Source organism: Colletotrichum higginsianum, chromosome 6, assembly GCF_001672515.1.
Source record: "Colletotrichum higginsianum IMI 349063 chromosome 6, whole genome shotgun sequence".
NCBI classification, from domain to species: Eukaryota; Fungi; Ascomycota; class Sordariomycetes; order Glomerellales; family Glomerellaceae; genus Colletotrichum; species Colletotrichum higginsianum.
In genome coordinates, this window is record NC_030959.1 from 558,584 (window position 1) to 583,434 (window position 24,851).

The 24,851-nt window shown below is 54.6% G+C and overlaps 11 protein-coding genes across 11 annotated transcripts; 5 read left to right on the forward strand and 6 right to left on the reverse strand.

Annotated features, from left to right (window-relative positions):
* Positions 1 to 416: 416 nt before the first annotated feature.
* CH63R_08577 (F-box domain-containing protein) lies at positions 417 to 1,703 on the reverse strand (the record flags this gene model as incomplete). The annotated part of the gene is made up of 1 exon (XM_018303551.1): positions 417 to 1,703. The coding sequence occupies one exon, from the start codon at positions 1,701 to 1,703 to the stop codon at positions 417 to 419; it is 1,287 nt and encodes a 428-aa protein (XP_018155574.1).
* Positions 1,704 to 2,925: 1,222 nt separating this feature from the next.
* CH63R_08578 (5-methyltetrahydropteroyltriglutamate-homocysteine methyltransferase) lies at positions 2,926 to 4,299 on the forward strand (the record flags this gene model as incomplete). The annotated part of the gene is made up of 3 exons (XM_018303552.1): positions 2,926 to 3,295; positions 3,363 to 3,677; positions 3,737 to 4,299. The coding sequence occupies 3 exons, from the start codon at positions 2,926 to 2,928 to the stop codon at positions 4,297 to 4,299; spliced, it is 1,248 nt and encodes a 415-aa protein (XP_018155575.1).
* A 400-nt stretch (positions 4,300 to 4,699) lies between these two features.
* CH63R_08579 (Dynactin Arp1 p25 subunit) lies at positions 4,700 to 5,458 on the reverse strand (the record flags this gene model as incomplete). Its single annotated transcript, XM_018303553.1, has 3 exons — positions 4,700 to 5,018; positions 5,114 to 5,343; positions 5,420 to 5,458. 3 exons carry the CDS (start codon positions 5,456 to 5,458, stop codon positions 4,700 to 4,702), a joined length of 588 nt encoding a protein of 195 aa, XP_018155576.1.
* A 558-nt stretch (positions 5,459 to 6,016) lies between these two features.
* CH63R_08580 (WD domain-containing protein) lies at positions 6,017 to 6,373 on the reverse strand (the record flags this gene model as incomplete). Its single annotated transcript, XM_018303554.1, has 3 exons — positions 6,017 to 6,127; positions 6,197 to 6,299; positions 6,360 to 6,373. 3 exons carry the CDS (start codon positions 6,371 to 6,373, stop codon positions 6,017 to 6,019), a joined length of 228 nt encoding a protein of 75 aa, XP_018155577.1.
* Positions 6,374 to 6,811: 438 nt separating this feature from the next.
* On the forward strand, positions 6,812 to 8,247 carry CH63R_08581 (NACHT domain-containing protein; the record flags this gene model as incomplete). The annotated part of the gene is made up of 3 exons (XM_018303555.1): positions 6,812 to 7,124; positions 7,176 to 8,195; positions 8,219 to 8,247. The coding sequence occupies 3 exons, from the start codon at positions 6,812 to 6,814 to the stop codon at positions 8,245 to 8,247; spliced, it is 1,362 nt and encodes a 453-aa protein (XP_018155578.1).
* Positions 8,248 to 11,355: 3,108 nt separating this feature from the next.
* CH63R_08582 (uncharacterized protein) lies at positions 11,356 to 12,091 on the forward strand (the record flags this gene model as incomplete). Its single annotated transcript, XM_018303556.1, has 2 exons — positions 11,356 to 11,660; positions 11,779 to 12,091. 2 exons carry the CDS (start codon positions 11,356 to 11,358, stop codon positions 12,089 to 12,091), a joined length of 618 nt encoding a protein of 205 aa, XP_018155579.1.
* A 1,172-nt stretch (positions 12,092 to 13,263) lies between these two features.
* CH63R_08583 (uncharacterized protein) lies at positions 13,264 to 13,503 on the reverse strand (the record flags this gene model as incomplete). The annotated part of the gene is made up of 1 exon (XM_018303557.1): positions 13,264 to 13,503. The coding sequence occupies one exon, from the start codon at positions 13,501 to 13,503 to the stop codon at positions 13,264 to 13,266; it is 240 nt and encodes a 79-aa protein (XP_018155580.1).
* Positions 13,504 to 16,184: 2,681 nt separating this feature from the next.
* Positions 16,185 to 16,952, forward strand: CH63R_08584 (Short-chain dehydrogenase; the record flags this gene model as incomplete). The annotated part of the gene is made up of 1 exon (XM_018303558.1): positions 16,185 to 16,952. One exon carries the CDS (start codon positions 16,185 to 16,187, stop codon positions 16,950 to 16,952), a length of 768 nt encoding a protein of 255 aa, XP_018155581.1.
* A 551-nt stretch (positions 16,953 to 17,503) lies between these two features.
* Positions 17,504 to 19,562, reverse strand: CH63R_08585 (Serine carboxypeptidase S28; the record flags this gene model as incomplete). The annotated part of the gene is made up of 8 exons (XM_018303559.1): positions 17,504 to 17,768; positions 17,867 to 18,064; positions 18,120 to 18,285; positions 18,347 to 18,537; positions 18,601 to 18,896; positions 18,957 to 19,111; positions 19,166 to 19,283; positions 19,338 to 19,562. 8 exons carry the CDS (start codon positions 19,560 to 19,562, stop codon positions 17,504 to 17,506), a joined length of 1,614 nt encoding a protein of 537 aa, XP_018155582.1.
* A 1,516-nt stretch (positions 19,563 to 21,078) lies between these two features.
* On the forward strand, positions 21,079 to 21,501 carry CH63R_08586 (NADH-ubiquinone oxidoreductase B18 subunit; the record flags this gene model as incomplete). Its single annotated transcript, XM_018303560.1, has 3 exons — positions 21,079 to 21,103; positions 21,160 to 21,284; positions 21,400 to 21,501. 3 exons carry the CDS (start codon positions 21,079 to 21,081, stop codon positions 21,499 to 21,501), a joined length of 252 nt encoding a protein of 83 aa, XP_018155583.1.
* Positions 21,502 to 22,029: 528 nt separating this feature from the next.
* CH63R_08587 (Chloride channel protein) lies at positions 22,030 to 24,371 on the reverse strand (the record flags this gene model as incomplete). The annotated part of the gene is made up of 2 exons (XM_018303561.1): positions 22,030 to 23,319; positions 23,403 to 24,371. 2 exons carry the CDS (start codon positions 24,369 to 24,371, stop codon positions 22,030 to 22,032), a joined length of 2,259 nt encoding a protein of 752 aa, XP_018155584.1.
* Between the last annotated feature and the right edge of the window lie 480 nt (positions 24,372 to 24,851).

Consider the following 24,851-nt stretch of genomic DNA (forward strand, 5'->3'; position numbering starts at 1 on the left):
CCCAGCTTCCTGACACCGAGAGTCCATGGATTGCTTGGCAGCACGTGGCAAACAGTCGAGGCTTTTCGCCTAGATCTTCTCATACTGCTTTTTGTATCTCGTACGTAGCCCAAAAAAGGACGCAAACCGGACGTGCCATCGTCCAGTGGCTCGAGAAGGTGAGTAACGTGGGACCTGTACGACTCTCTAACCACGTCCATGTCACCTTAAGAGGGGCTGCCAGTAAACCGTATGTGTTACTGATGAAGTTTTGTTGCGGACTCGTGGGTTTACCCTTGATATCCCGTCTACGGCGCTGTGGCATCTCCCATGTAGAGCGACACACTGGAGACAGGCAGGGGTGCAACGCCATTGAACGCCATGCGTCTAAGTTGACTCGGAAGACTTTGGCCTGCATTAGCACCGCCCCGAATTCATCATGCCGATTCCGGTACCACTGACTGAGACATGCCGAACAGCGCGCCGGAGCCGTCCTCGCCGTCCCGCACGAAGACTCCTTCGCTCTCGACCTTCCATCCCTTGACGCCGCTGAACTGCACAAACTGCACGGCCATATCCCACGCCTCCTTGTCAGCCGCATCGCCGCTCTCGAAGACCCGGAGGTCGAGCCAGTGGCTGTCAGGGTCCGGGTCGAAGAGCTCGCGAAACAATATCGAGTAGGCCGTGTTGCGCTCCATCCAAAGGTCGGCGAGGTCGACGTTGCGCATCTCGTCGACGTCCTGGAGAATGTCGTTCCGAGGCACAAGCTGCACAAAGAGGCGTTCGAGGCGAGGGATGTTCTGGACGAGGGTGCTGAAGTGGCTCGAAAGGGGGAAGATGCCGACGTAGGATAGGTCGCGAATGGATGGGCCGATCTTCGATTCGTCGTTGGGGAACTCTTCTGCTCCGAGGAGAGCGCCAAGTATAGAGGGCGGACGCTTGAGGTAGAACTCGTATGTCTTGTAGACGCGGGTCGAAGAGCCCTCGTTGAGGAGGAGGGCCTGCCACGGACGGATGGTGAAAAGATCACAAGAGACGCGTTTTCGATGCGATGATTCAGGCGTAGGTGCCTGTTTTGAGGAGGCTGCGACAGGTGATATGTACTCTTTCATGGCCGTCTTCTTGTCTTTGCGTGACAGAGACAAGACATGTTGGGGCATGGAGAAGTTCCACGCATCTCCGAGGAATAGCATGCAGGATAACAACTGTGCGAGTACCCGAGGCGATGCGATGATTGTCAGCCGTAGAGGATCGATGTGCTCGAAGATGGTCCTCCAAACCCAGTTGTAGTCCTCGCTGTAGGAAGCTTTGTTCGCGAAGCCGGTTTCCATGAGAGTGGCACTGCTGGTTATGTCCGAGGAAAGACCGCCCATAGCATCCTCAACACACATTGTCAGTGTCTTGACGTAGTTTGTCAGGTTGTTGGCTCTGACAAAAACGAGAAAGTCAATCGCGGATGCTGGGTCTCCCGTCTCCTCCATCAGCGGCAACTCGAACCGGTCGAAGGTCCACACGACATGACGGAAGAGGACAGGCAGGATAGAACCCCTCCATCTTCTGCAGACGAGAGAAGTTGTTTTGAGGTCTCGATCGAAGAAGAGATTTTGTAGCATGAACGATGATGGCTGGTCATGCAGCTTCGAGTCTGATGGCGCGGGCCGATCCAGGTGGGAGAAGATCTGGGCCAGGATCTCATTCGGAAGGTCGTTGATGGAGGTAGACATGTTTGCATACGATCAAAATGATGTCTTTCGATTAGAGACGATAATCAACAAAGCGGGGTTCAGAAAGAGACGTCAAAAGACGTGTCGTCAGTTATAAGCTGGGGCGCTTGTTTCACGAGATGTGGTCGAGGTACGCTTCGAGATCCGACGAAGCTGGGTACAGGCGGGCTAGATGCGTGTCAATTGGATTGGACTGGATGAAATTTCTCATAAGTTGGACTGCAATTGACGGGTGTGTACAGGAGCAACAACCTGTAATGCTGCAGTCTGGTTCAGGAGTTTTGAAGCTGGGACTCGGGAGGCTATGACAATGCAACAGTGGCGAGGCGGGGTCCTAGATGTCCGCCGGACCGTCGCGACACCTCGCCACCAGACCCCACTCAAGCTATGCGATAAGGTTCGATAAGATAGCGATAAGGATTTCGAATCCGAGGCTATGACGGTATGGCTCTAGGTACCTTGCAGATACATGTTCTGAATACTGAGATTCCAACGATTAGCAAGTTGTTTGTTTTCCGAATCAGAAAAATTGAGACTCTCCAAGTGCAATGGGAGGCAATAGCGGTGGGTAAATTAGCTTACACCTATCCTTCTTGGACTCCTACTGCAGAATTACCGGGAATCGACATGCCCCGATACTTCAGTCACAGTATACATCGTACCCTTCAAGACATCGATGCATAGCCAAGCTTCATGTCGATCTATTATGGACCGCTTCTAACAGTTCCTCTTATTTAAACGAGAATCTTCTGCCGTCTCCACCGCTGTGCTGCTGCGGCGCATGCGCTTGGCTCGACAACCCATTTCCTGGTTGCTAATTGCCACCACATACACCACCTCGACGCTTGAGACGACAGACACAGCCTAAACGACTTCTGTCAAGTGGTCATCATTGGACCCTGAGCTTCCTGTAGCTAGCTGTCATCGGGTCCTGTGTACCCAACTTATGACCAAATGGCGGGGAAAGCGGGGGCAGCGGTAGGCGTGACGCGCTCGAGAGAAGTTGCGATGATGGACCGTGATGACATCGTCAGGACCAGGGAGCGGATTCTAGGGCTGCCGCAAATCGCGTCTTAACCCGATGCCAAAGTTTGAAATCCGTCTTGCTCATGTGCCATTCCGTCCGTTGACAAGGCCACTCGCGTTCGCAGACGACCCAATTATCAAAGTCTATACAGCAACAACAGCAACAGGGCACCCAAGCCCCCGTTGCTCATCAAACATGCAGTTCCTAGCCCCGTCCGTCCAGAAGGAACTCATGGCGGCCAAAAACCACCAAAAGCCTCCCTTCCGCGCCGAGCACATGGGCTCGCTGCTGCGGCCCAAGGCCTTGTCCGAGAAACGCATCGCCCTGGACGGCAGCAAGGCCGCCGAGATCGCCGCGGACGAGGAGCTGAACCGTCTCGAGGAAGAGGGCGTGCGCGCCATCGTCAAGACGCAGCAGGACCTCGGCTTCCGCGCCGTCAACGACGGCGAATACCGCCGCCACCAGTTCTGGGGCAACTTCTTCACCGGCTTGGAGGGCTTCGAGGAGGTCGACGCGCCGAGCCGGGGCATTTTCCGCATGTACGTGCCGGACATTGCGGCTTTTGGTGAGTTTGTCCGCATACCTCGGTGCGCGGGCGTCGTTTCTGACAATGGTCATGATGTTCTCCCCAGTCGAGAGCGACCACAAGCCCGGCGAGTCCATCGTTTGCACCGGTAAGATCAAGCACAAGGGCAGTACATATCTGCGAGAGTGGGAATTCTTGAAGAGCAACGTCCCGCACGGGCGCGTCAAGGAGGCCAAGCTGACCCTCCCGGCGCCCGAATGGTATCACCTGCGGTACCAGAAGGGACACGCGTACCCCAAAGACGTTTATGCCAATGATGGAGAGTACTTCGCCGACATCGCCAAGGCGTACCGCACCGAACTGGATGTCCTGTACAGCCATGGCGTACGGAACGTTACAATTGACGACCCCAACTTGGCGTGTAAGTGATGCCTAGCAATCGACTGTTCAGCGCCAAGCTGACTGACGATGCTCGCCTAGACTTCTGCTCGGAAAAGATGCTCCAGGGCTTCAAGGACGCAGGTGAAGACTCGGACGCCCTGCTGCGGTCCTACATCAGGCTGTACAACGACTGCATCTCCTCGCGGCCCGCCGACATGCATCTTGGCATCCACCTCTGCCGCGGCAACTCCGCCTATTCGCGACACTTCTCCGAGGGCGGCTACGGCCGCGTCGCGTCGCGGCTGTTCAACGACATCGACGCCGACACCTACTTCCTCGAGTACGACACGGACCGCGCCGGCGGGTTCGAGCCCCTTCGGGCGCTGCCCGCGCACAAGAACGTCGTCCTGGGCGTCGTCACATCCAAGTTCGCGGAGCTCGAGGACCTCGAAACGCTGAGGGGGCGGGTATTCCAGGCGGCCGAGTTCGTGGCCGAGGGTGCGGGCCAGACGCGCGAGCAGGCGTTGTCGAGGATCGGGGTCAGCCCGCAGTGTGGATTCGCGAGCCACCATCTGGGCAATTCGATCTCGCATGAGGACATGATGAACAAGCTGAAGCTGGTAAGACGGTTGGCCGAATCCATCTGGCCGGGCGAGCCTTGAAAGGGCGTAGGGTGGGCTTGGTATCGGCGTTGCGGCGTGATGTGCATATCATGGTAGGTGTCATGTCCAAAGCCGTGCGCTTTTTGGTTTCGTGAGTTGGAAGGATGTTGCAACGTTTGTAGAAATAATAGCTCATGGCATGACTTGCTCCCATCGTCCGCTTCCCATGCTTCGCTGGTATTGAAGACGGCTTGGGCCACTGAGAAAAATTGGGCGGATACTTGCCCACTGGTCACTCCATATGAGGTCCGTCGTGTCGCCAGAAAACAGGGGTATCATTTGAGCACCTGGCTCGACCTACACACGCCAAACGCCGTTTTGCTTCGCACCCGAAAGACTCTGTCGCACCCCCTTCCCTCGCCCTCCCACGCACTTCCGCGGCCACTGGAACCCGTCTTGCCTACGCAGGCAAAGGCTGTGGGTTGTTCCCGACCGTCTTGTACAGCTCGCGCAGCTCAAACGCCTCGTGGCCCCCCTCGGGCACCTCGCCGACAACGCGGGCGGGCTGGCCAGCGACGACGCTGAAGCTCGGGATGACCATGTTGGGAGGCACGATGGTGCCCTCGAGGATGCGCACGTAGTCCTTGACGATGGCGAACTCGCCGATGACGCAGTCGCGGCCGATGTGGATGTGCGAGCCGATCGAGGCGGCCTGGATGACGACGTTCTGGCCGACGAAGACATGGTCGCCCATGCGGAGGGGCAGGTACGTAAAGGCCCTGGGGAAGCGGCACGGTCAGCAATGGCAAAAGCACAGGAACCTGACGGGCTCGGTGCGTGTGTGCAGGTGTGTATCGTGACGTGGGAAACGCACCCTTTATACATCCGTCCCGGCGGCCGGAGCACGGTGCCTCGCGAGAGGAAGCAGTATCGGCCGATGGCGACGGCCGTGCTGTTCGCGGGGGCGCCGCCGGCGGAGGGCTGTGCCGAGCGGGCGAGGTCGCCGCGGATCATGACCTCGGGCTGGATGACGGTCTTGCCACCCAGCATGATGTTTTGGGTGCCGACGAGCGTCGCCTTGCGGGCGACCTTGTTGCCCGTGTCCTGTTCGCGGTCAGGTCAGCCAGGCGGGCTCGGGAGAGGGGATGAGATTGTGGACTCGGCCATTGAGAAAACGTACGGTCTCGATGTAGTCTCCTTTTGCCGGTCGTCGCGACATGGTGGGCAATGGACTGGTGTGCGGGATGGGGAGTGTTCGTCCGACAATGACAGTACTCGCGTTTGGTACGGGCTTGTGAGACGTGGGTTGGGCGGAATTACGGCGCGCCAAAGACGGCCCGGGACGGTCCGGTGCCGCCTGTCAGACGGCGTTGACCGGCTTCCAGAGCCACGACAAATATTTTGTCAACGTGACAACGATTTGATGGATATAACCATGACAACTCTAGTAACTATATGGACCTTGGCAGACTTGTTCAATTTCTTTTACCATGAACCATGTTTGGTTTGTAGCATTATATGCTTTCTCACTTATCACCATCTGGGCGGCCCAACGCGGCACAGCTCACTACCTACTAACACATCTTGAACCAGCACCTCGCAGGTACCCTACATGTTGCAGGTGTAGTTAAGTGTAGTAGCAGCCTGGACCTTGCCCAGCTGACTTGTTGTCATCACCGTATGTGCCATCACTAGAATGGGAAGAACCACTCTCAAAGAAGTGATCGTAGTTTCTGCATGGGATTAGCGCACAAGGGCTGCATCGAGGACTCTCTTCTCAACCACCCACCTGCAAGCCGCTCAGACTGTCGTCCGTCTGGCTACCGTCGTGCGGCGACAGCAGCAGTCCGGCAAGCTGCTTCTTTGTCTTCTGAACCTCCATTACTTGCTGAGTATATCGTCAGCACCAAGCCCACTACATTCCAATCGTCCATGTTGATGGAGTACTACAGCTTACCTCTTCAAAGGAGTCTCGCATGTAGAGACGCACGGTTGTCACCTCGCGAGTCTGTCCCATTCGGTGCACGCGAGCAAGTGCCTGCTCTTCGAGGTTGGGATTCCTGCAGAGAAAGGCCCATCTCAGCTCATCAATACACAAGCCACGGAATCATCTTACGTACCAGTGAGGCTCCATGAGATACACTCGAGACGCCACGGTAAGTGTCAATCTGTATGCGGTTAGCTGTGGCTACTGCGAATATGAGGGGAAACAAGTGCAGGCCTCACCCGACTGCACCGCATGACAGTGTCAACAGCATGACCGAGACGCCTGGGTCTTTTCTGAACCTCTCAACTACAGAATGCCTGTCTTTTTGAGACACACTTCCGTCGAATCGGACAGTTGTCTTTCCTGCCTGGTTCAATGCTTCCTCCACAACGTCCAGGGTCATTCTCCATGTTGAAAACACGATGCTGTATAACAAGTTTCAGCGTATTGTGCGGTTTGGGATCAGGGGAACGTAAATACCATTTGACCTCCGGCGATAGACGCTTGATATCGGCGACGAGCGATGTGCACAAGGCTGCGCTGGATATCGAGTCTCAGCTTGCTGCGCGGCAGTCGCTTCGAAACATGCGCCGGCTGACGCCTCTACTCAACGGCATAGAGCACTACTCGAAGGTCATGGAAATTCTTTGTAATGGAACGCCTTTTCTGTCTTGGGTTTGGGCACCTGTCACTCTCATCCTGCGGATTGCCTGCGAGTACGTCGAGGCGTTTGAGCACATCATGAAGGGGTACTCGCGCATTGCCTCCTTCATGACGAGGTTCGAGCTTCTCAGCAAGGCATATGCCAGCGACCATGGCTTCCAGCAATCATTGGCGGCATTTTACGACGACATATTGCAATTTCATACCCATGCTTACAAGTTTGTTCGTCGCAACGGTCAACTACTCTCCTTGACTGACATCATGCTCATTTGCTGACTTGTAGTAGGCTGGAAGCTCCTGTTCGTCACTTCGTGGGGCCGGTTGCAGAGGAGATTCGACAACATCCTCGGAGACATGGAAAAACATGGCGACTTGATCGACAAAGATACCAATGCTCTGAACATAGTCGAGTCTCGACAAATGCGCCAAGATATCCGTCAATGGAGAGAAGAGAGCCTGGAGAACCTCAGCAACCAAGAAGCAGAGCAATCTGCCAAGCAGTACCAGTCCATCACATCATGGCTCAAGTATGACGAGTCTGATCAACTGGCAATATTTGATTCAATCTCAGCAGAGGCGAGAAAATACCCTGGGACCTGTTCATGGTTCATTCAGTCTTCTAGGGTGAGGGCATGGCTCCAGCGCAAAGCAGACACTCCGTCGCTCTGGTTGCAAGGCATTCCTGGGTCCGGCAAGTCCTTCATATGCGCGGAACTCATCAACTTCATGAAGGCTGACAAGAGGTTCGTTCTTTACCATTTTTGTTCCGATTCTTATGCTTCATCGACAATGTACGAGCAAATTCTTCGGTCATTGCTTCTGCAGCTTGTTCAGAAAAACAGCGACTCAGTCGCGCACGTCTACGACAAGTACATTCTGGGCAAGAGAGCTCCTACCGTCCCCGCCCTCGAACACCTGCTACAAGACCTTATCAAGGTCAATTGTGGTGAGCCAGGTCAGACAGAGTACATTTGGGTGGTGCTTGATGGCCTTGGTGAGTGCCAGCCCGGAAAGCAAGCTCGCGTGGCAACTCTGATGAAAAGCATCACGTCGAGCTCGTCCTCGTCTGCAAGTGGTGGCACCATTTGCAAAGCCCTCATATCCTGCCAAGCTTCAATAGCGATTTCAACCCATCTCAGAAACGATCAGAAACTATCTCTCACCAACGAGAAAGTCAACATGGAGAAAGCAATCCGGAAGTATGCATCGCACAGGCTGCAGTCCCTTTGCCGAAGGTTCACGCAGCTTGGCCTGACTCGAGACGAAATCGAAGATATCGAGTGTAGCATTGCTAAGAAAGCTGACGGTAGGTGCAAACACATCTTCCAGCACTATTTGCAAAGTCCGATTACTCATAGAATGTGCTCAAGGAATGTTTCTGTATGCTCGACTGGTTCTTGACTACCTCTCAACCAATCTTTTCTATAGCGGCGATGAGATCAAGACATCCATAAATCAACTTCCCTCCAAGCTTAAAGACTTGTGAGTAACTAACATGCCCAGTTCTCGCATAGATTACCTGTACTGATTTGCTGGTCAGCTACCAAAGAATACTTACCCGGATCCTTGTTCAGCTGGACGATCGGTCCATCGACCGCGTTCGGTGTATCTTTGGCTGGGTGGCTTTCCAAAAGCGGCCGCTGAAAAGACTCGAATTCTTGTCGGCTGTAACGTTCAGCCCTGGAGACCCGGACGTTAGTCACCTGGCCCCAGACTACATACTTGATATTTGCGGGCCTCTACTCGAAGAAAAACAAACCACTGCGGTGACTTTCATTTATTCTTCAGTGAAGCTGTAAGTTGTGTAGACAATACCAACGATGTTTGATTCTGATGCAATCCAGGTTCCTTCAGAGTCACTCAAGTAACTTGCTCATCGACGAATACGAAACGCTCCAGGAACATGGCTTGGCGACGGTGGCCTGTCTTCTATCGGGCCTGACGGTCTTCAACAATAGTTACCAAGAGTACGACAGACAACTCCGACTGATCAAAGGCCTTCACGGGTTTCACGTTTACGCCACGGAGTACTGGACTGATTATCTTTTTTTCCATGTGCAATCTGCTAGTTTTAACGCCACAACCTCCAGTCTTCTTGCTCTGGCAAATATCTTGGCCTATAGACTGGATGCGGCGGACACCTGGACCGGCGCCGAGCTGGAATACAGTACGGAGACGTCGGGTGACCCATTGCAGTCCCTGAGCCAATACCCTGTTCTCTTGAAGCATGTCAGGAAGTATTTAAGGGCTAGGTCGGTCAAGACGCTTGAAGCCGAGCTTCTAAACCTTAATGGCGAGTAGAGCTGCTCCTTTGGCGCTGCATGGTGCTAACACCCCAAGCAGATCCAGATGATAGCATTTCACGACCGCAAGTTGCTGTCTCAAACGACGGCATTTCGGCCATGTTGGTGTTCTACCAACTTGTCTTAAGGCAGCTCCTCAGCCAGCATGACTTTCCGGGAGTTTCTGCCGATGATATCAAGCTATTCAGAAGCCAGGTTGGCAACTCGGCGTTCACATGCCGAGTAAAGTCCTGCCACCAGGCCACGATAGGATTCGAATCCGAAAACCTCCTCCACGAACATGAGGTTTCCCACGTCCGACGGTTCTCGTGCACCTTCTCAGGCTGCCATTACCCGCCTTTTGCGTCGGCGCAGGCACTTCTGAAGCACGGGAGAAAATACCACGATTCCACCCCCGCACCCAGATCACGACGTAAGCCTGACGCCGGTAAAATTGTGGCAAGGGAGAGGAAGAGCGCGAAGGCACCGGAAGTTGTGGCCCCTTTACCGTCACTTTCATCAATGCTGAAGCAAGAAATTGCCACGCCATTCGAAACTGATCCAGTTCCAAAGCATAGTCCACTCAATCAACTAACTGAGGGAAGAACTGATTCCCTCCCAGGGGACAGGTTTCTTGAAATAACTGATCGGGGCACCCGCATTCTGCCCAACCCCCTTGAGTTCTCACCTGATTGGTCTAAGCTCCCTTACACGCCTTCAGTAGAATTTGAAGACATAAGGCCAAGATGACAACGAGGTTGATTTTGCCGTCGCCAGTTCGATCAAAGCCGTTGACACATACCAGCCTTGGGACGCAATTCCGGTCGACCCTTGGCATGAACGAACCTTGAGACGGACACGTTCTCAAACAAAACACTTTTGCGGAACATGCATACCATCAGTAACAGTTTTCAGCATCAAAAAGCTGTTCCCGTATTACGGCAGACGAATATCTCAATCTCCTCCGGTTAGCAACACTGCCTCCGCATCAATTTCTCGTAAGGCAAACAAGGGCTATCAACAGATTCGTCTGCCATAAGAGGGGTACAGATAGCTGTATGTACCAGTGCGAACGACCAGGCCACTGTCCAATTGTCAGCAGTGTGTTGCCCGTAAGCCCTACAGCAATCTCGACATGACGGCAGCACACCTCCGCCGCTTTCATTTCCGTCCTGTCTACCCTCAACCTGGTGGTCCCTCAGACGATGGAGGCCTTACGTCTATCGCAGAAGACTTGCGTAGTACAAATGGCATTTGGGTCTCGACAACGGAGGTCCTGTCTTGGGTGGAAAAAGTGCATGTCCCGATCAAGAATGTCGCTGGCACTGAGAACAATGTCTAGAAACAAAAGGGTGACAAGTTCCCATTGTGCAGTAAGAGTTTTAACAACGATGACTCTGTCTCTCAACACATCAAAGATCAAATACTCCAATCATTGGACTAACACTTCGTCGGCCTAGAGATCTATGCAGACTATGCTGCCTACGGTTTCAAACTTCGCAACCAGCGCCTCTTCAAAGGTGCCGTCAATTTTACAATCGAGTCCTCAACCTCAAAAAGTCTCAAGAATGACCTGATGTAGATCACTACGTGTGTTTCACCGGTTCAATGGCGGCAGTCAGAACTTTTGATCCTTAATAACTGAGTATGTCGTGCGATTGCTTGAGATGAGCCCGGTGCTATGTCCGCTGTCAACGATTTGCTCAACTGTTCAACACCTTGCAAACCTGTTTGTCGATTATCAGCTTGATCGAGAATTCAGGCAGGAAGAGATGCCCCGGACAGCCTGGGAAGACTTTGTTGAGTATGACTTGATGGATCTGGTGCTTTAAACATCAATTATTCGGCCGAGGAAGCGGGCTGGCTGAGCTGCTTGTATGTTCAATCGAAAAGATTATAATGCTAAGCGGCCTTTTATGTTCATGGTGCTGAATATGATTGATTACCATGCAGCTTGGATTTGACGCGCGTCAGTGGTCAAGGACTCAGAGAGAGGCAATCAAGGCGAAGCCGTCGAGGACCAATCAATGTTGGGCGGGCAGTTTCAATCCGAACATCCAACGCCCATAAAGCTGATAACCTAATCTACATCCTATTAAAGCGTTGTTTTTCAACAAACCCGCCTGACGGTGTCCTCAGCTGTCGCATCTTACATCATCAGCCCTCCCTGTCGAAACCTCCATCATGGCGCCTGAGCTTTACATCCCGCCCTGTATGCGCTCGCCGGCCCATCCCCTTCATCCGCCGCCCCTGAACAAGCCACTCCGCATCCAAATCGAGGGCCCGCTGGTGTCCGTCCAGAAGCTCTTTCCAGAAGCACCGTGGCATGTCAGTGAGATCCCAACGTCATTCCCGCAGCCGGCTGGGCCATTGCTAGCAAGACTGGCGTACCGAACAATTTATGGCCACGAGGTTCGCCCCAACGTTCCAAACGACATCATTGTGCGTGATGAATATTTAGGCTGGGTCAGGGAAGCAAGACCGTTAAAGTGAGTTACAAAACATGACACTGGGCCCCTCCTTCGACATGGCAAGAGGTGTGACCTCAGGCTGCTTTTCACTTGAAGATGGCTGGCTAACTGTGGCCAATTTTGCAACTACCTGCAGCCAAATTGACTATTATGGTGTCACTTTCGAACATTTGGTCCCCGCAGATGATCCGGATCCTGAGGTGTTTCAAATTAACATCATAGAGATGGACGATGACGAGGGGGAGTACGCGAATAAGTATCTTCCGTTTCGGGTGGACTGGAGAGAGTTCACGGGCAAGAGGATCCTCGCTGTGCCGAGATGCTGCCAACTCAGAAAGGGGACAACAGATCGGTTGAGAATAAACGACGGAGTGAAGCGAAGAGAGGATTACGCGAACGAGCAGGAATCTTTTAATGCAAAGAGTCAGTCTGGAGTCTTTGGACCATAGGCAATGTTTTTAAAAGGCCAGCAGACAGACAGGCAGACAGACATAAATACATACATACATACATACATACATACATACATACATACATACATACACACACACCTGATGCAGCGATGTTTGTCTTCCGAGAAAGGCGACGGTTTAAGTTTGTTGCTTCGTTATTTTTTTGCTCGGCAATCTCATCAGTAAGTATGCTTACGTCGTCTGGGGAAAAGAAGCTTGCTCGATTCAGAGATGCCGTCCCGATCGATCAATGTTTTCTCTGTCTGCCTGCATCTTGCTTTCCTGGACGTTACCTGCCAAAATTTAATTGAAGTGCTTGCTACACGGATACAAACGTACCAACGAGTTGGGCAGACAGAGAGAGACAGGCAGACAGACAGACTCACTTACTCACACGTACAACAAACAACCGAACAAGCTTACTGAATAAATCCTTACTTCACGCACACAACCAATCGAATAAACCAACCAGTCAGTCTGTCAGTCAGTACCCACAAACTTTTGACTTTAAAATCGATGGTAGTAGATAGAACAGACGGTTTAATATGGAGTGAGAAAAAAAGCGAATTGTAAAAAGTGAAGATGCGGCCAGTGTGGATTGAACACACGACCTTCAGATTGATTGAATGAAGTTTCTCAAGTTCCACAGGGAACCCGCTTCAGTCTGACGCTCTCCCAACTGAGCTATGTCCGCCGACCATCTTCGGAACACCTACCCGCTTCCAGGTCTTCTTGAGCCACGGTGACCACGGAACCGATGCCACGTTTGCAAACTAGCTGGCGGGGCGGCGGACCCGGTGGGGGAAGAGATCGGGCTACTCAGGTTGGCGACGAGGAGTCAAGGACACTCTCACTTTCTGGCGATGGGGAACACAGAAGGATAGTGATGACTGTCCTATCACAACTTGATAGGCGGTACAAGAGGCTGGCCCTCGAAGTTCGGGAAGTCTAAAGGGGAAGTGGACTGGAGCCCGGCAGCCCACGATCAACCGATCCGGTCTATTATATTACCCTGAATGTGCCCGCCAGATCTTTGGAAAGTTGAGTGGTTCTCAGATTCGCAAAGACAAATAAATGGTGAGAGTTGTTGCAGGCAATGACTAGCCTCAAAATAATATCCGCCAATATCTGGTGGTCATTATCAGAACACCTCACCTGTACGGACAGACTCATCTGGTGAAGTAAAGCTCCGCCAAGTCGCTATCGTTGTCGTTGGAGAGGACGTAGGTGTAGTCGTCGAGAATGAGTGAGCCCGCGGCGATAGGCGGTTTCGGTTGTTCAAAACACCTGAATGGAGCGAGGAAGAGCACGACGGAAACCAAGTTGATGGCTTCTTTAATGAGGACGGTCAGGCAACTGTGTAGAAGGAGAGCGCTGACAAAGTTGATGTTTCCGATCCAGGTGATCATGTTGCAAGGGCTGTCTGTTGTTCTCACAGGTCGCAAGAGGTTCGAAGTATCTTCGAAATAGAAACGAGAAGCGAAGTCGGACCAAGTAGATGATGTTATAGGAGTAAGCCGCCGTTTGTTCAATGAAGGCTATAAAAGATCAACATTTCTACACAGCCTGCCTTAAAGCGGAGGCAGTAGGCGTTGTTGATACAAGACAATACAGTAAGTTTATCTACTTGTCAGTAGTACATATACTACCATTTGCAGGAGGCCTGCGCATGCAAGGTGTAGGACAACTTGAATTTTGTCCCGTCACTATAATGCTCAACGTGCAAAAATAGAACGAAATGTCTCCTCGACGGGGAATTGAACCCCGGTCCCCTGCGAATCGTTGCATTGCAATGACAAGCAGATATCCTCACCACTAGACTATCGGGGAATTAACTGAATGATGTGGTGGATTGCAATGGTTGTAGTTCAACAAGGATTGAGTGAAGGTGGAGGGGCAAAAGAAACTGGTCAAAGATCAAGAGAAACTGCAAAAGAAAATCTCCTCGACGGGGAATTGAACCCCGGTCCCCTGCGAGTTGTTGTTCACACAATGACAAGCAGATATCCTCACCACTAGACTATCGGGGATTGATTGGTTGCTGACTCACGCCCTCCAATACCAAACCATATTACACAAACTGCTCGTGACTGTGAATGCTGTCGTGCATACTCGCCTGCTGTCTTACTTGTAACACATAGACAGTGACTTAATCTACTGCTGTCGCAGGACTTCTTTAAAAGTATAGAGCTCCTAAGAGAGTTGCAATTATCTATAAGTTAGTAAGGCAATAGGGAGTTAGCATTATAAAACGATGTAGTATCAATTCCCATCATCCGACTAGAGCAGGGAACGATGGTTGACGAAGACGTTACGACAATGAGCAGGCCAGCAACACATATCTAGTCGGGCGGGACTGATTAATCCAGCCAGGCGAACAGTCTGTGCAGCGCCACCTCACAGCGAGCTGCAACTTAGTAACATCTTTCAACTGTTGGAGCAGTGACTCAGTTGCAGCAGATATGCATCACACAATTTGTGACCAGACGGATTTTGCTGGCCGTCGAACCGGCGCCGAGTGGGGCCGACAATCGTACGGTGCCGACTCCGGAGGTAGGATGCTTCCCCGTCCAGCCAACTCACACTGCTAGCCAAGACCCGGGAAGCCAAGTTGTGGATGTTCCGAATGGAGTGAGCCTCAATGCTCCAGAGTAGCCCGCGATTTATTGATTATCACCACCTGGCCGAAACGTGGGTGATCTTTGCCCCGTGCTGAATAATTCTGCACAGGACTGCCTACTGCAAAACGTCTACAGACATTCAATCATTCCACCTTCAGTTGAAAAGATAGCCAATCCTTCGAGGCTCTCTAGCCCTGAAGGCAGAGGGGGAGAGCACGCAATCCCCGCCTCGGGCCGTGCAGATTAGTGAACAGTCGGGGTCGCGATCACTAAACATAAATGTCTACGAAACCGGCTCCGAGACATCGAGGCTGACAAATGATCTTCACAAACAACACGCTCTATAGTTGCGCTGTCAATAAACCTGTTTGTCTTTGATTCTTCCACTGGCGCTGACTAAATGGTCTAAACTCTACTACCATCATCTTCTCTCGGAGACGGCAGGTGGGGGGGAAGGGGGGGTGGTATGCCCCATGTGCGATGCCAAGCGCAGAGGCTCACTAGGTTTCTGTGTAAGCTCGTAGCCTCAGAAAGCTTTGTGGCTTAAATCCAACGACACTGCTAAAAGTCAGGAATGGAGGTTCATCCCAACACGCCGGCTTGTTCACAGGGAGAAGACGGGGGGTGTTTGTGCAAGTATCCCAGTACATAGAGAGGTGTGTGTACTGAGAATACAGACTCGGATACACTACTATCCATCTTATTTGGGACGTCCTTTTCACGATTGGTTCTGCAAATGGTGTGATATCGCGTGCGGCGTCAGCCATAACTTGAACCCAAGCTTGAGTTTCACACCGCGCTAGACGGGTTACGGCAGTTCAACGTGCTAGACCGAATCTTGAAAATCGAACCGGTCTCAGACGGAGCTGTGGGTGAGATCCATCACGGAATTCCGGATTAGTTTGCGAGCCCTCTCGGATGTCTCCTCTTATGCCGACAAGGCACCGTTTTCCTCGTCATCGTCACATACGCGTATCGTTGTGGGGACTGCATCTTTTCAGATGAGTGATCTGGGAGACTGTCTGACGGTGCATCATGTGCTGCTTCTCGCGGTAACCGCCACAAGCTGGCCAGAGTCCATGCTTTGACGCGTGCGCTATGGTTGAAAGAGTAGAGACGGAGGCCGCTTACCAATCTGGCTCCTCGGTGTCCTCGGGCACGCCGCCCACTTTTCGGCGACGGACAACCATTATGTCCATTTGCTGCTGCTATGGCGCCGACGGAGTACCAGCCCATCTCTCTGTGTCCAGCAGAGTCGACAGTCAGTGGTGACCGGTTCAATCAACCATGGCATCGTATCATTATATATAAGATGCTGCTGCCCGCTCTTCCAGATCGTGGAATGATCAGACTCAGTATCAACAGCTTTCTCCATCTTACCAATCACCAGCAATCTTCATCACAGCGTCGCAATCGACGACTCAAGAACCCTCAGTTAGACCTTTGACCATTTAGCCCACTGCTTCGCAATGTCTTCCGGCCTCACGTACCTCATCACCGGCGCCAACCGCGGAATCGGCCACGGCTTCGTGTCCCTCCTGCTCCAGCGCCCCTCCACGACAATCATCGCCGGCGTCCGCGACCCGTCAAACGCCTCCTCCAAGGCCCTCGCGGACCTCCCCAAGGGCGAGGGCTCCAAGCTCATCGTCGTCAAGATCGACTCGTCCGTCGAGTCCGACCCGGCCGCCGCCGTCGAGACCATCCAGAAGGAGCACGGCATCGCCGCCCTCGACGTCGTCATCGCCAACGCCGGCATCTCCCACACCCCGGCCAGCGTCTCCAAGGTCGACTTCAAGTCCGCCCTGGACCACTTCGCTATCAACTCCGTCGCGCCGCTGATCCTCTTCGACGCCGCGGCGCCGCTGCTCAAGGCCAGCGCATCCAAGAACCCCATCTTCGTCGGCATCTCGTCGCTCCTCGGGAGCAACGGGGCGGCGGAGGGGGTCGCGCAGCTGCCGGCGCTCAGCCCGTACGGCGCCAGCAAGGCCGCGCTCCACTGGTTCGTGCGGAGGCTGCACTTCGAGGAGACCTGGCTGACGGCCGTCGTGTTCCACCCGGGCCTGGTGGAGACGGACATGGCGTCGGGGTTGTCGGAGAGCTCGGGCGTCGACCTGAAGACGCTCGGTGCCATCACCGTGAAGCAGAGCGTCGACGGATTGGTGGCTGCCATTGACAAGGCCAACAGGGAGTCGAGCGGCACATTCAAGAACTACGACGGCACCGATCTGCCTTGGTAGAGTTTCTCCAGCGTTGGGAGACCCTGACGTATAATGGACTGCCCGCCACGTTGCCCAGTTATAGATGGATCACCTGCTGAAGCTGGCAGGGTGTATCAGGCATGCTATAGAACCTAGATCTGTAGACTTATGAGATTTTTTTATGGCTTTAATGATTCATATGCTGGCTTGGTTGTTTTTATGCACGATGACTGTTCGTCATTTTTTTTGGCGTCCAGCGTGTAAGATTCTAACCATTAGCCAAAATGGCTGCGTGACATTGTCTCCTTGCATTGTGTTAAGTCATGCGGACACCACTCAGCTCCTACGATTTGTGAGTCTAGACATCGTTAAATTGCAAAGAGCCGATTCCATCGTCGCCTCCATGATAAGATACAGTCCCCGTGGCGATTGCAGACACACCGTATCGCCGTAGGCGGGCAGTAGTGACTAGCGAAGACAGGGTCACAAGTGTAGTTGAGATTCGGTCCGTAAAGTATAAATCAAGTTTGTCGATGAGTCTATGGACGAGTCTATGGACGTTCACGGGGATCGACAGCAACACCCGACTCTTATAGAAGATCGGACGACTCCGGCACGCGGCGCTTGCACTTCCCCTTGCCGCCGTAGAACTCGTCGACCCAGGTCTTGATCTGGTCGATCTCGGCAGTGATGACAGCCTTCACGTCCGCGTTGACGTCGCCGTTCCTGACGAGCAGGTCGTTGCAGTGGCGCGAGCCGGGGATGAGGTGGACGGGGGCACCGGGGCGGGACTTGAGGGGGCCGCCGGGACGGAGCTCGCTCGACACGGAGGAGGAGCGCCAGGGGTCGAATTCACTATCCACGTTTTAGCAACTCGTTTGAAATCGGGGACGCCGTGCGTGTGACGCCTGCGCTATCCAGGTATGTTGAGCGAGGGAATAAAAGCAACTCACCCATTCGACCAGATCAGACGAGTGGTGTTGGTGAAGTGCCATCCGCCGGTGGCCTTGTTCAGGTCCTCTACGGTCTTGCCGCTGTTGGAGGCGTAGGTGAATTTCCCCTGCTTGGGAAAGAAGAGATCGCACTGGCGCTGGTAGTACTCGGGAGTGACGAAGCGCGAGACGATGGACGGGCGGTCTTCGGGAGCACCGCTGTGATACTGTCAGGGCTGGGTTATTTGAGATTGCGGACCACCTATCGACTTACGTCTGCCAGTAGAAGAACGGCTCGTTGCACAACATCCAGTACCAGGTGCGGCCGAACTGGTTGTCGGCGGTCCAGTCGGTGTAGATGGGGCTCGTCTCGTTGTAGCTATCGAAACAGGCCACGTTCGAGGGGTCCTGCCACTCCGCCACGCCGTACGATGCGCAGGCTATGTCCACGGTGAGTTTCTTGAACGGTTACCAGGTAAGATGCGGATCGTGTGTTCTTACTGCCCGGAAGGTACTCGGAGCTCCACCACTTGGCATAGTTGTCGAGGGCCTTGGGGAGACCGGCGCCGTTCTCGTTGGGGGCCGTGAAGTTGCCGGTGGCGCCCTCGACGGCGTCGCACATTGCGTAGAAGGCGGAGTAGCCCGAGTACAGCTGGATGGACTGCCAGTAGCCCAGGGGGCCGACGAGGGCGCTGCGTCTTGATCAGCCGGGGTCCCCCACTACTATTTTTGCACTCAAACACGCGTAGACTCACGAGGCAAAGTCGTCCTTGTGGGCGACGTCTTGCAGGCCGAACTTCTTCTTCAGGGCGTAGACCTCGTCGTCGGTGCCGGTTACCAGGACGTTGTCGACGTGGTCGATGATGCGCTCGAAGTCGCGGCTGCAGTTCTGAGGCATGCCCTTCTGGATCGGGAGGAAGTAGCTCCAGTAGTCATAGGTGGCCTCGACGGGGCCGCTGCTGGAGTGGTATGCCCAGAGGGTTCCCGGGGCCAGCTTGGCGATGGCGGCGGCCAGAACGCCCGAGTAGGAGCCGCCGGTGTAAACCCAGGGCTAACAGAGACAATGAGCTCTTCCGGATTCGTCACGTTATCGGAGCGGGCGGGAACTTACAGCTTGGGGCGCGTTGCTGCTGCTGTTGGTGTCGAAAGGCAGTTCGAGGTTGCGGGCGAGGTTGACAAAGTCGAGGACGGCGTTCGTCATGGTGTGCTGCTGGAGATTCTTGGTGTCTTGGAGGGTGTAGGGCAAAGACGTTCCCCAGTTGCGGTCTGCACGATGTCAGTCTCACCCTCATGAGCCTGTTTGGTGGCAGATGCTCGTACGCTCGACCATGACGACGGCACCGCCGATTGCCTTGGCAATGTTGCCGGTGAGGGCGCGATCGGTCAGGTAACCGCTGTACGCCTCGGCAGCAACTTCGCCTGGGGTGAAAAGGACGATCTAGAGGCGGTTAGTTTATCGATTGTCGAACTTGTCCACAAGAGATGTCTGTACCGGAGAGCCAGGTCCCTTCCAGTAGGTGGCGTTCCACCAGTAGCGCTGCTGAAAGGTGCCCAGTTCCGGGGCATCGTGGTCGATGAGCTGTTCGAAGAACCCTGCCTCGCGTTTGGAAAGAAGCCCCTCGTCGTCTTCGGCTCTCAGAGGGGGCTGGATGGGCTGGAAAGCCAGATGGGCCTGAGCCGCTGCTAGGCAGCTGAGCAAGGCGAGGGAGACCTTCATGGCGACAGAGACACTGGTTTGGAGACCAGACTAGACTTCACAGCACAGCACGACCAAGGGAGTTTCGTCGAGCATACAAGCAGCCCGCCGGACGAGAAACGGAGGGGCCGGCCATTATAAGGGGACGGACTGAAATGGGTCCAGAGCGTGTATCGGTTTCCCTGACGGCAGACGAAGCGATGATCGGAAGGATTTGGGCAGTCTAGTATTCAATAGGCCATGCACTGGGCATGCATTACGTCGTAGTTGCGAATGTGAAGCGCCCCATATCGCAGCGTCTGGGGGGAACAAGCTTTCCAAGAGATGGCGGAAGATAGAAGCCGCAACATGATCCCGGTGGTCGCACAGGGGGGGTCCGAATGGAACGGTGCGCTTGACCAAAAAAGCCCGCCGAATGCAACGGCCTCCACGAGAACAGCCTGAAGACTGCAGAATGGCCGAGTGACCGGGTCGCTCTGATAGGGCACTGGAGAGTCGTGAAAACTGGCGGCGTGGGCCGATGGGTTAGCCGGAAGCGGAAGGTGAGCAAGTCGACACGGCGGTGGCCCCAGGTCGGTTGGCACGCTCCGGCAGTCCGGCAGGAACTATTGTATCCGGTCCACGCAACGGCCTGCGTCAATGGGAAGGTGGAAAAGGTAGGACAGGGTCGGTGGGAGTTGGTTGTGACCTTGCGAGAGATTGGTCCTGTTGTTTTCTGGGTCTCCGAGACGCCGATGTGCCGATGAGGAGAAGAGGCGGATGTGGGTTGGGATGATAAGACATTAGGAGACCGAGTTCCTATCGGGATAAGTAAATGGAGAGTAGAGCCAAATTCGGAATTCAGCAAACGAGTTGCCAGACTAGAACACCTGGGTAATGCTGAGCTCTTATCGAATGACTTCTTGGACACTTGCGGCTTCGGCCGTCTCTAGTCTTAATGGCAATATGGTCTGGAGATAATGTCTAGATTTGTATATAGTTGTATGGTAGAACCAAGCCTTGAATCGAAAGGCGTGTTTGTGCTTTGTGTCTAGTGATACCAAACTCACTCGAGTTGGAACATTGACAGACTTTCGTCCTAGTGCTGTTGAAGCTCTTGAAACTTGGAATACGATGGCCATCGTTGCAGAGTATGCGAGGCAATCTTTCTAAAAAAAATTGATTCAACGCAAAATGAACAATAGGAAAGTAGTTTCAAAGGAAAGAAAAGTAACGGCAAAAACTATACCAGTACCAGAAAGAGGGAAAGCCTTGTTTTCAAGTATTCGAGTGAATGAACATGAAGGGAAGAGAGTTGAGTGCACTGCACTGCGCTGCGCACCTCGAGACAATCGTCGTAGGGTGGGTCTTCTCTCGTCGCGACCAATCATAAACGCCAAAAAGCAATCACCTACTGTGCCTCACAAACCAGGCCGCCAGGGAATTACCAGTCTCCACCGTCGAATCGCAAGCTCCGACGACATTTCACGATCCAGACGCCAATTGCCCATCGACGACAGCCTCATTCGCCCATCACAGACCCCCAATTGCCGTCAAAATGGCCGGAGACTCGACACCAAGGGGTTCGTTATGTCTCTGTTACTGAAAATCCCTCGCAATGGCTGACAACCCCTCACAGAAGCGACCCGCGAGGAGATGCGGGATGCGAAGCTCCCCCTCGCCTACCGCGACAGCTGCGCCCACCTCCTCATCCCCCTCAACCGCTGCCGAGTCGACTCCTGGTACCTCCCGTGGAAGTGCAATGTTCGTCTTCCTTCCCGATCCCGCGTCTCGGGACGTCCATCTTCTTCCGACCGTGCCGATCACATCACCCGAAAGGACCACGTTGTTCGCTAACCAATGATCCCCTTGAAAATAGGACGAGCGTCACAGCTACGAGAAGTGCCAGTACGACGAGTTCAAGAAGCGCGTCGCCAAGATGAACGAGCTCCGCGCCGAGAAGGGTACGAGAAGCAACTAAGGGAGGCGGGATAGCGTGCGTGGGAAGGCGACGAAACGAGCCCGGAGGCGGCGCGCGTCTGTGTACATAAACCTGGTATCCGAGGTCCCGGGCAAAAGAAAAAGGGCAAACGAGGGTTGGTCTTGCCGCGTGGGCCATAGAGATCGAGAGCCGAATTCACGTCTTTTTGCGATTACAGCCGTTCGTTCGAGTATTCGATTCCACTGCGTTGATGAAGGGGGGGGGGCAAGCTTGGCGGGACGAGAAGGACACGAGAAGGGCCCAAAGAAAACCATGGCCGGGGCAATCAAATTCGTCAGAAAAGGTCACCGACTCAGCCCTACATTCGGCATCATGACAAGCGCGGCACGATAGACCGAACAAGGCACGGTAGGACCACGCCCCGACACAGCGCCTATGACAGTTTGACCAGTTTCTCTCTTTTCAGACTGCAAACGAGGAACGCATTCAGATTCTCTTAGATACGAAAACTCCCGAAAACACAACCCCGCGCTCAAGTTTTACGCCTAAAAAGTCCCAGTCAATGCATCAATGCTCCTTCACCCGATCTAAAAAGTCTAGCAGCCGCTTTTTGAGCGCGACGCCCAGCACCTTGGCGGTCTCTGGCTCGACGATGATGATGTACCTCGGCCCCAGCTTCCCGAACATCTCCAGAACATACTCCATGGGCGCCTCGGCGCTGACGGTGATGGGCGTCCGGTCAATCAGCTCCGTCATGGTCTCGCTGCGCACGTCAATCTCCTCCTCGCCCTCGTCTTCCATCTGCAAGGCGTACTCTATTTCCACCTCGGGCCAGTAGCCGAAAAGAAGGCCGGAAGCGTTAACCAGCACGAGTCCCGCGTCCATCAGCCCTCTGCCCTTGAGCTTCCGCAGCTTCTCTGCAAGCACGTCTTTCCGCACTCGATACTCCCGTCCCGTCCGAAGGGTGATCTCCTTCATTGTTGCCGGCGGTGGGATCAGCTCGCGAGCCGTGGCTTCTCGATGGCGGACGACTTCATAGGCCTGCTCCGCGTCGAGGAATGGGTGGCCTAGCAGGTGCTGCGAGAGGTCGTACACCGACTCGGACGAGATGGCATCCGCAACCCACTTGGCCGTCAAGATGGCGCACATGAAGGCCGGCACATACGTCACCTCGCCCGTCAGCTCGAACATGATGACTGCCAGACTTACCGTCATCCTGCTCACGCCCGCGAGGAAAGCTGCCGCTCCGACCATGGCGAAGATGCCGGGCGATATGTCCCCGATGAACTGACCAATAAGCCGGCCGAACAGGGCGCCGCCATCCAGCGCGGGGATGATGATACCCGAGGGGACTTTGCACCCAAAGGTAATGATGGTCAGCAGGAGCTTGATGACGGCGCCGCCCGCCAGCCGCAGCATGTACGCTGTCTTGTCGCTGCCCTGCTCCTGCTCGCAGATCCACTCGCCCGTCGGGTCTTTGCAGTCGACCAGCAGCTTGGATAGCGACACGTCGCCCGTGTCGCGGATGAGGACGTTAGGGTACTGCAGCAGGGCGGTGACGAGGACGACGCCGCACAGCTCGAAGACGGGGTGTTTCTTGACGATGTCGTACTTGCGGAAGCGTTTCGACCAGAGGAAATTGGCCTGGCAGAAAACGCCGCCAAACACTCCGCCGCAGAGCCCGAGGAACGCGAATACGATGTAGTGGACGGGGTCGTAGTCGACGCCGTAGTTCGTCTCAAACAGCACCAGCTTGCCCGTCCCCGTGGGATTCAAGGCCTTGAGCGCGATGGCCGCAATGAGAGAACACAGAAAGGCCTTCCACAAGACACGTCGTGGGAAGTACGTGCTGATTTCCTGTCCAATCGTCAACATCAACAACACCAATAACACCACACACCCAGTCGGTCGGTCGATTGGATCCACGATATCCTACATACCTCGTAGCTGAATAACACACCGCCAATCGGCGCGCCGAATGCCACAGACAGACCAGACGAGCACGCCACGCTCAGCATCTCCCGCATCTTGCGCGGGTTGTCGCGGTACTTGGGGAACCAATTGGCTACCAGCCAGCCGACGCAGGTCGAGATGTGCACAAAGGGGCCCTCCTTTCCCAGACACATACCCGTCGAGACGGCAAACGTGGCACCGACGGCCTTAACGACCAGCACCTTGAGGTCGAGGAAGTGGGGGATCACGAACCCCGAGAGAATCGTCTTGATCTCGGGGATACCGCTGCCTGCAGCCATGTACATCGTCTTGCCCTCCGCCATGGTGCCCGTCGTGACCACGCTGTCGGCGTCGACGGCCGGGAGGGACGTCTTCGTCGTCATCGTTACGTTTCCCGCGACGACGCCAAACAGCAGCGCAAAAAGGACGTAGATGGCGTAGCCGGCGACGTACGATCCACCCTCCTGCTCCCCGTCGACCCAGGGCCTCCACGCATCACACAAGTCGGTTTCGGCGACGTCCCAGCAGCACCGCCCCCGGTCGAGGAACGCGTTCGTCCCGCAGTAGCCCTCTTTCCAGTCGCTCACCGTCGCCACGGAGACGTCAACGACGAAGGCGACAAGGGCCGTCAGCAGGCCGATGATGGCGGCGGCGATCCACCCCTGGCTCTGGTCGAACCAGCGCAACAGCCGGCCGCGGATGCCCGGGCGGGCGTGGAGACGGCGGGCGCGAGACGAGTCTTTGGTCAAGTCGCGGAGCCAATCGATGGTGGTGTAGTCGTTGTAGGGCAGGCGGTCGCCCAACGGTGCGGACTGGCCGAGGGCCTGGTCGGCCTTGGAGAGGGAGAAGAGCGAGGCGGAGCGGAAGAAGCCCGGGATGGAGATCCGGCTGGTGGATTTTGGGAGCAGAGCGCTCGTCTCGTTAGGCGGCGGTGACGGCGTGTTATCGGAGGCCATCTTTTTTTGTTCCCTTTATCTGCTATCTCTCCGGCCGGATTGGTTTCTTATCTCTGAGCCGGCGGTGGCAAGGGGGAGCAGGGCAGCGTGGTGTCAACGCTTCGAAACCATCCTCTCGAGATGTCGGGCGTCGTGCACAGTCTATATAAGCAGTCCTGGGTCTACTATCTCACTTGTGAGCCCCCCCACCCCCCATGCCACGGACGTCATTCCCAAGCAAGCAGCCTCGCCCCCGCAGAGACCTCGACGCTATGAGGGCGCGTGGTTCAAGGGAAGGGGGGGGGGGGGAGGGAGACAGATGGTGGTGGAGATAGGCCGCGGGGAGGCGGTGCGTGACAGATAAGGTCTTTGGGGGTGCCTGGTATCATCTTAGTCCCTTGGCCCGGTCACTGTCAGATAGTGTAGTCCCATCGTTGTCTCGCCCGCCGCCGCCTCGGTATGTATGTAGGCATGTAGGTATGCGGCGTCGCCGGGCGTTTT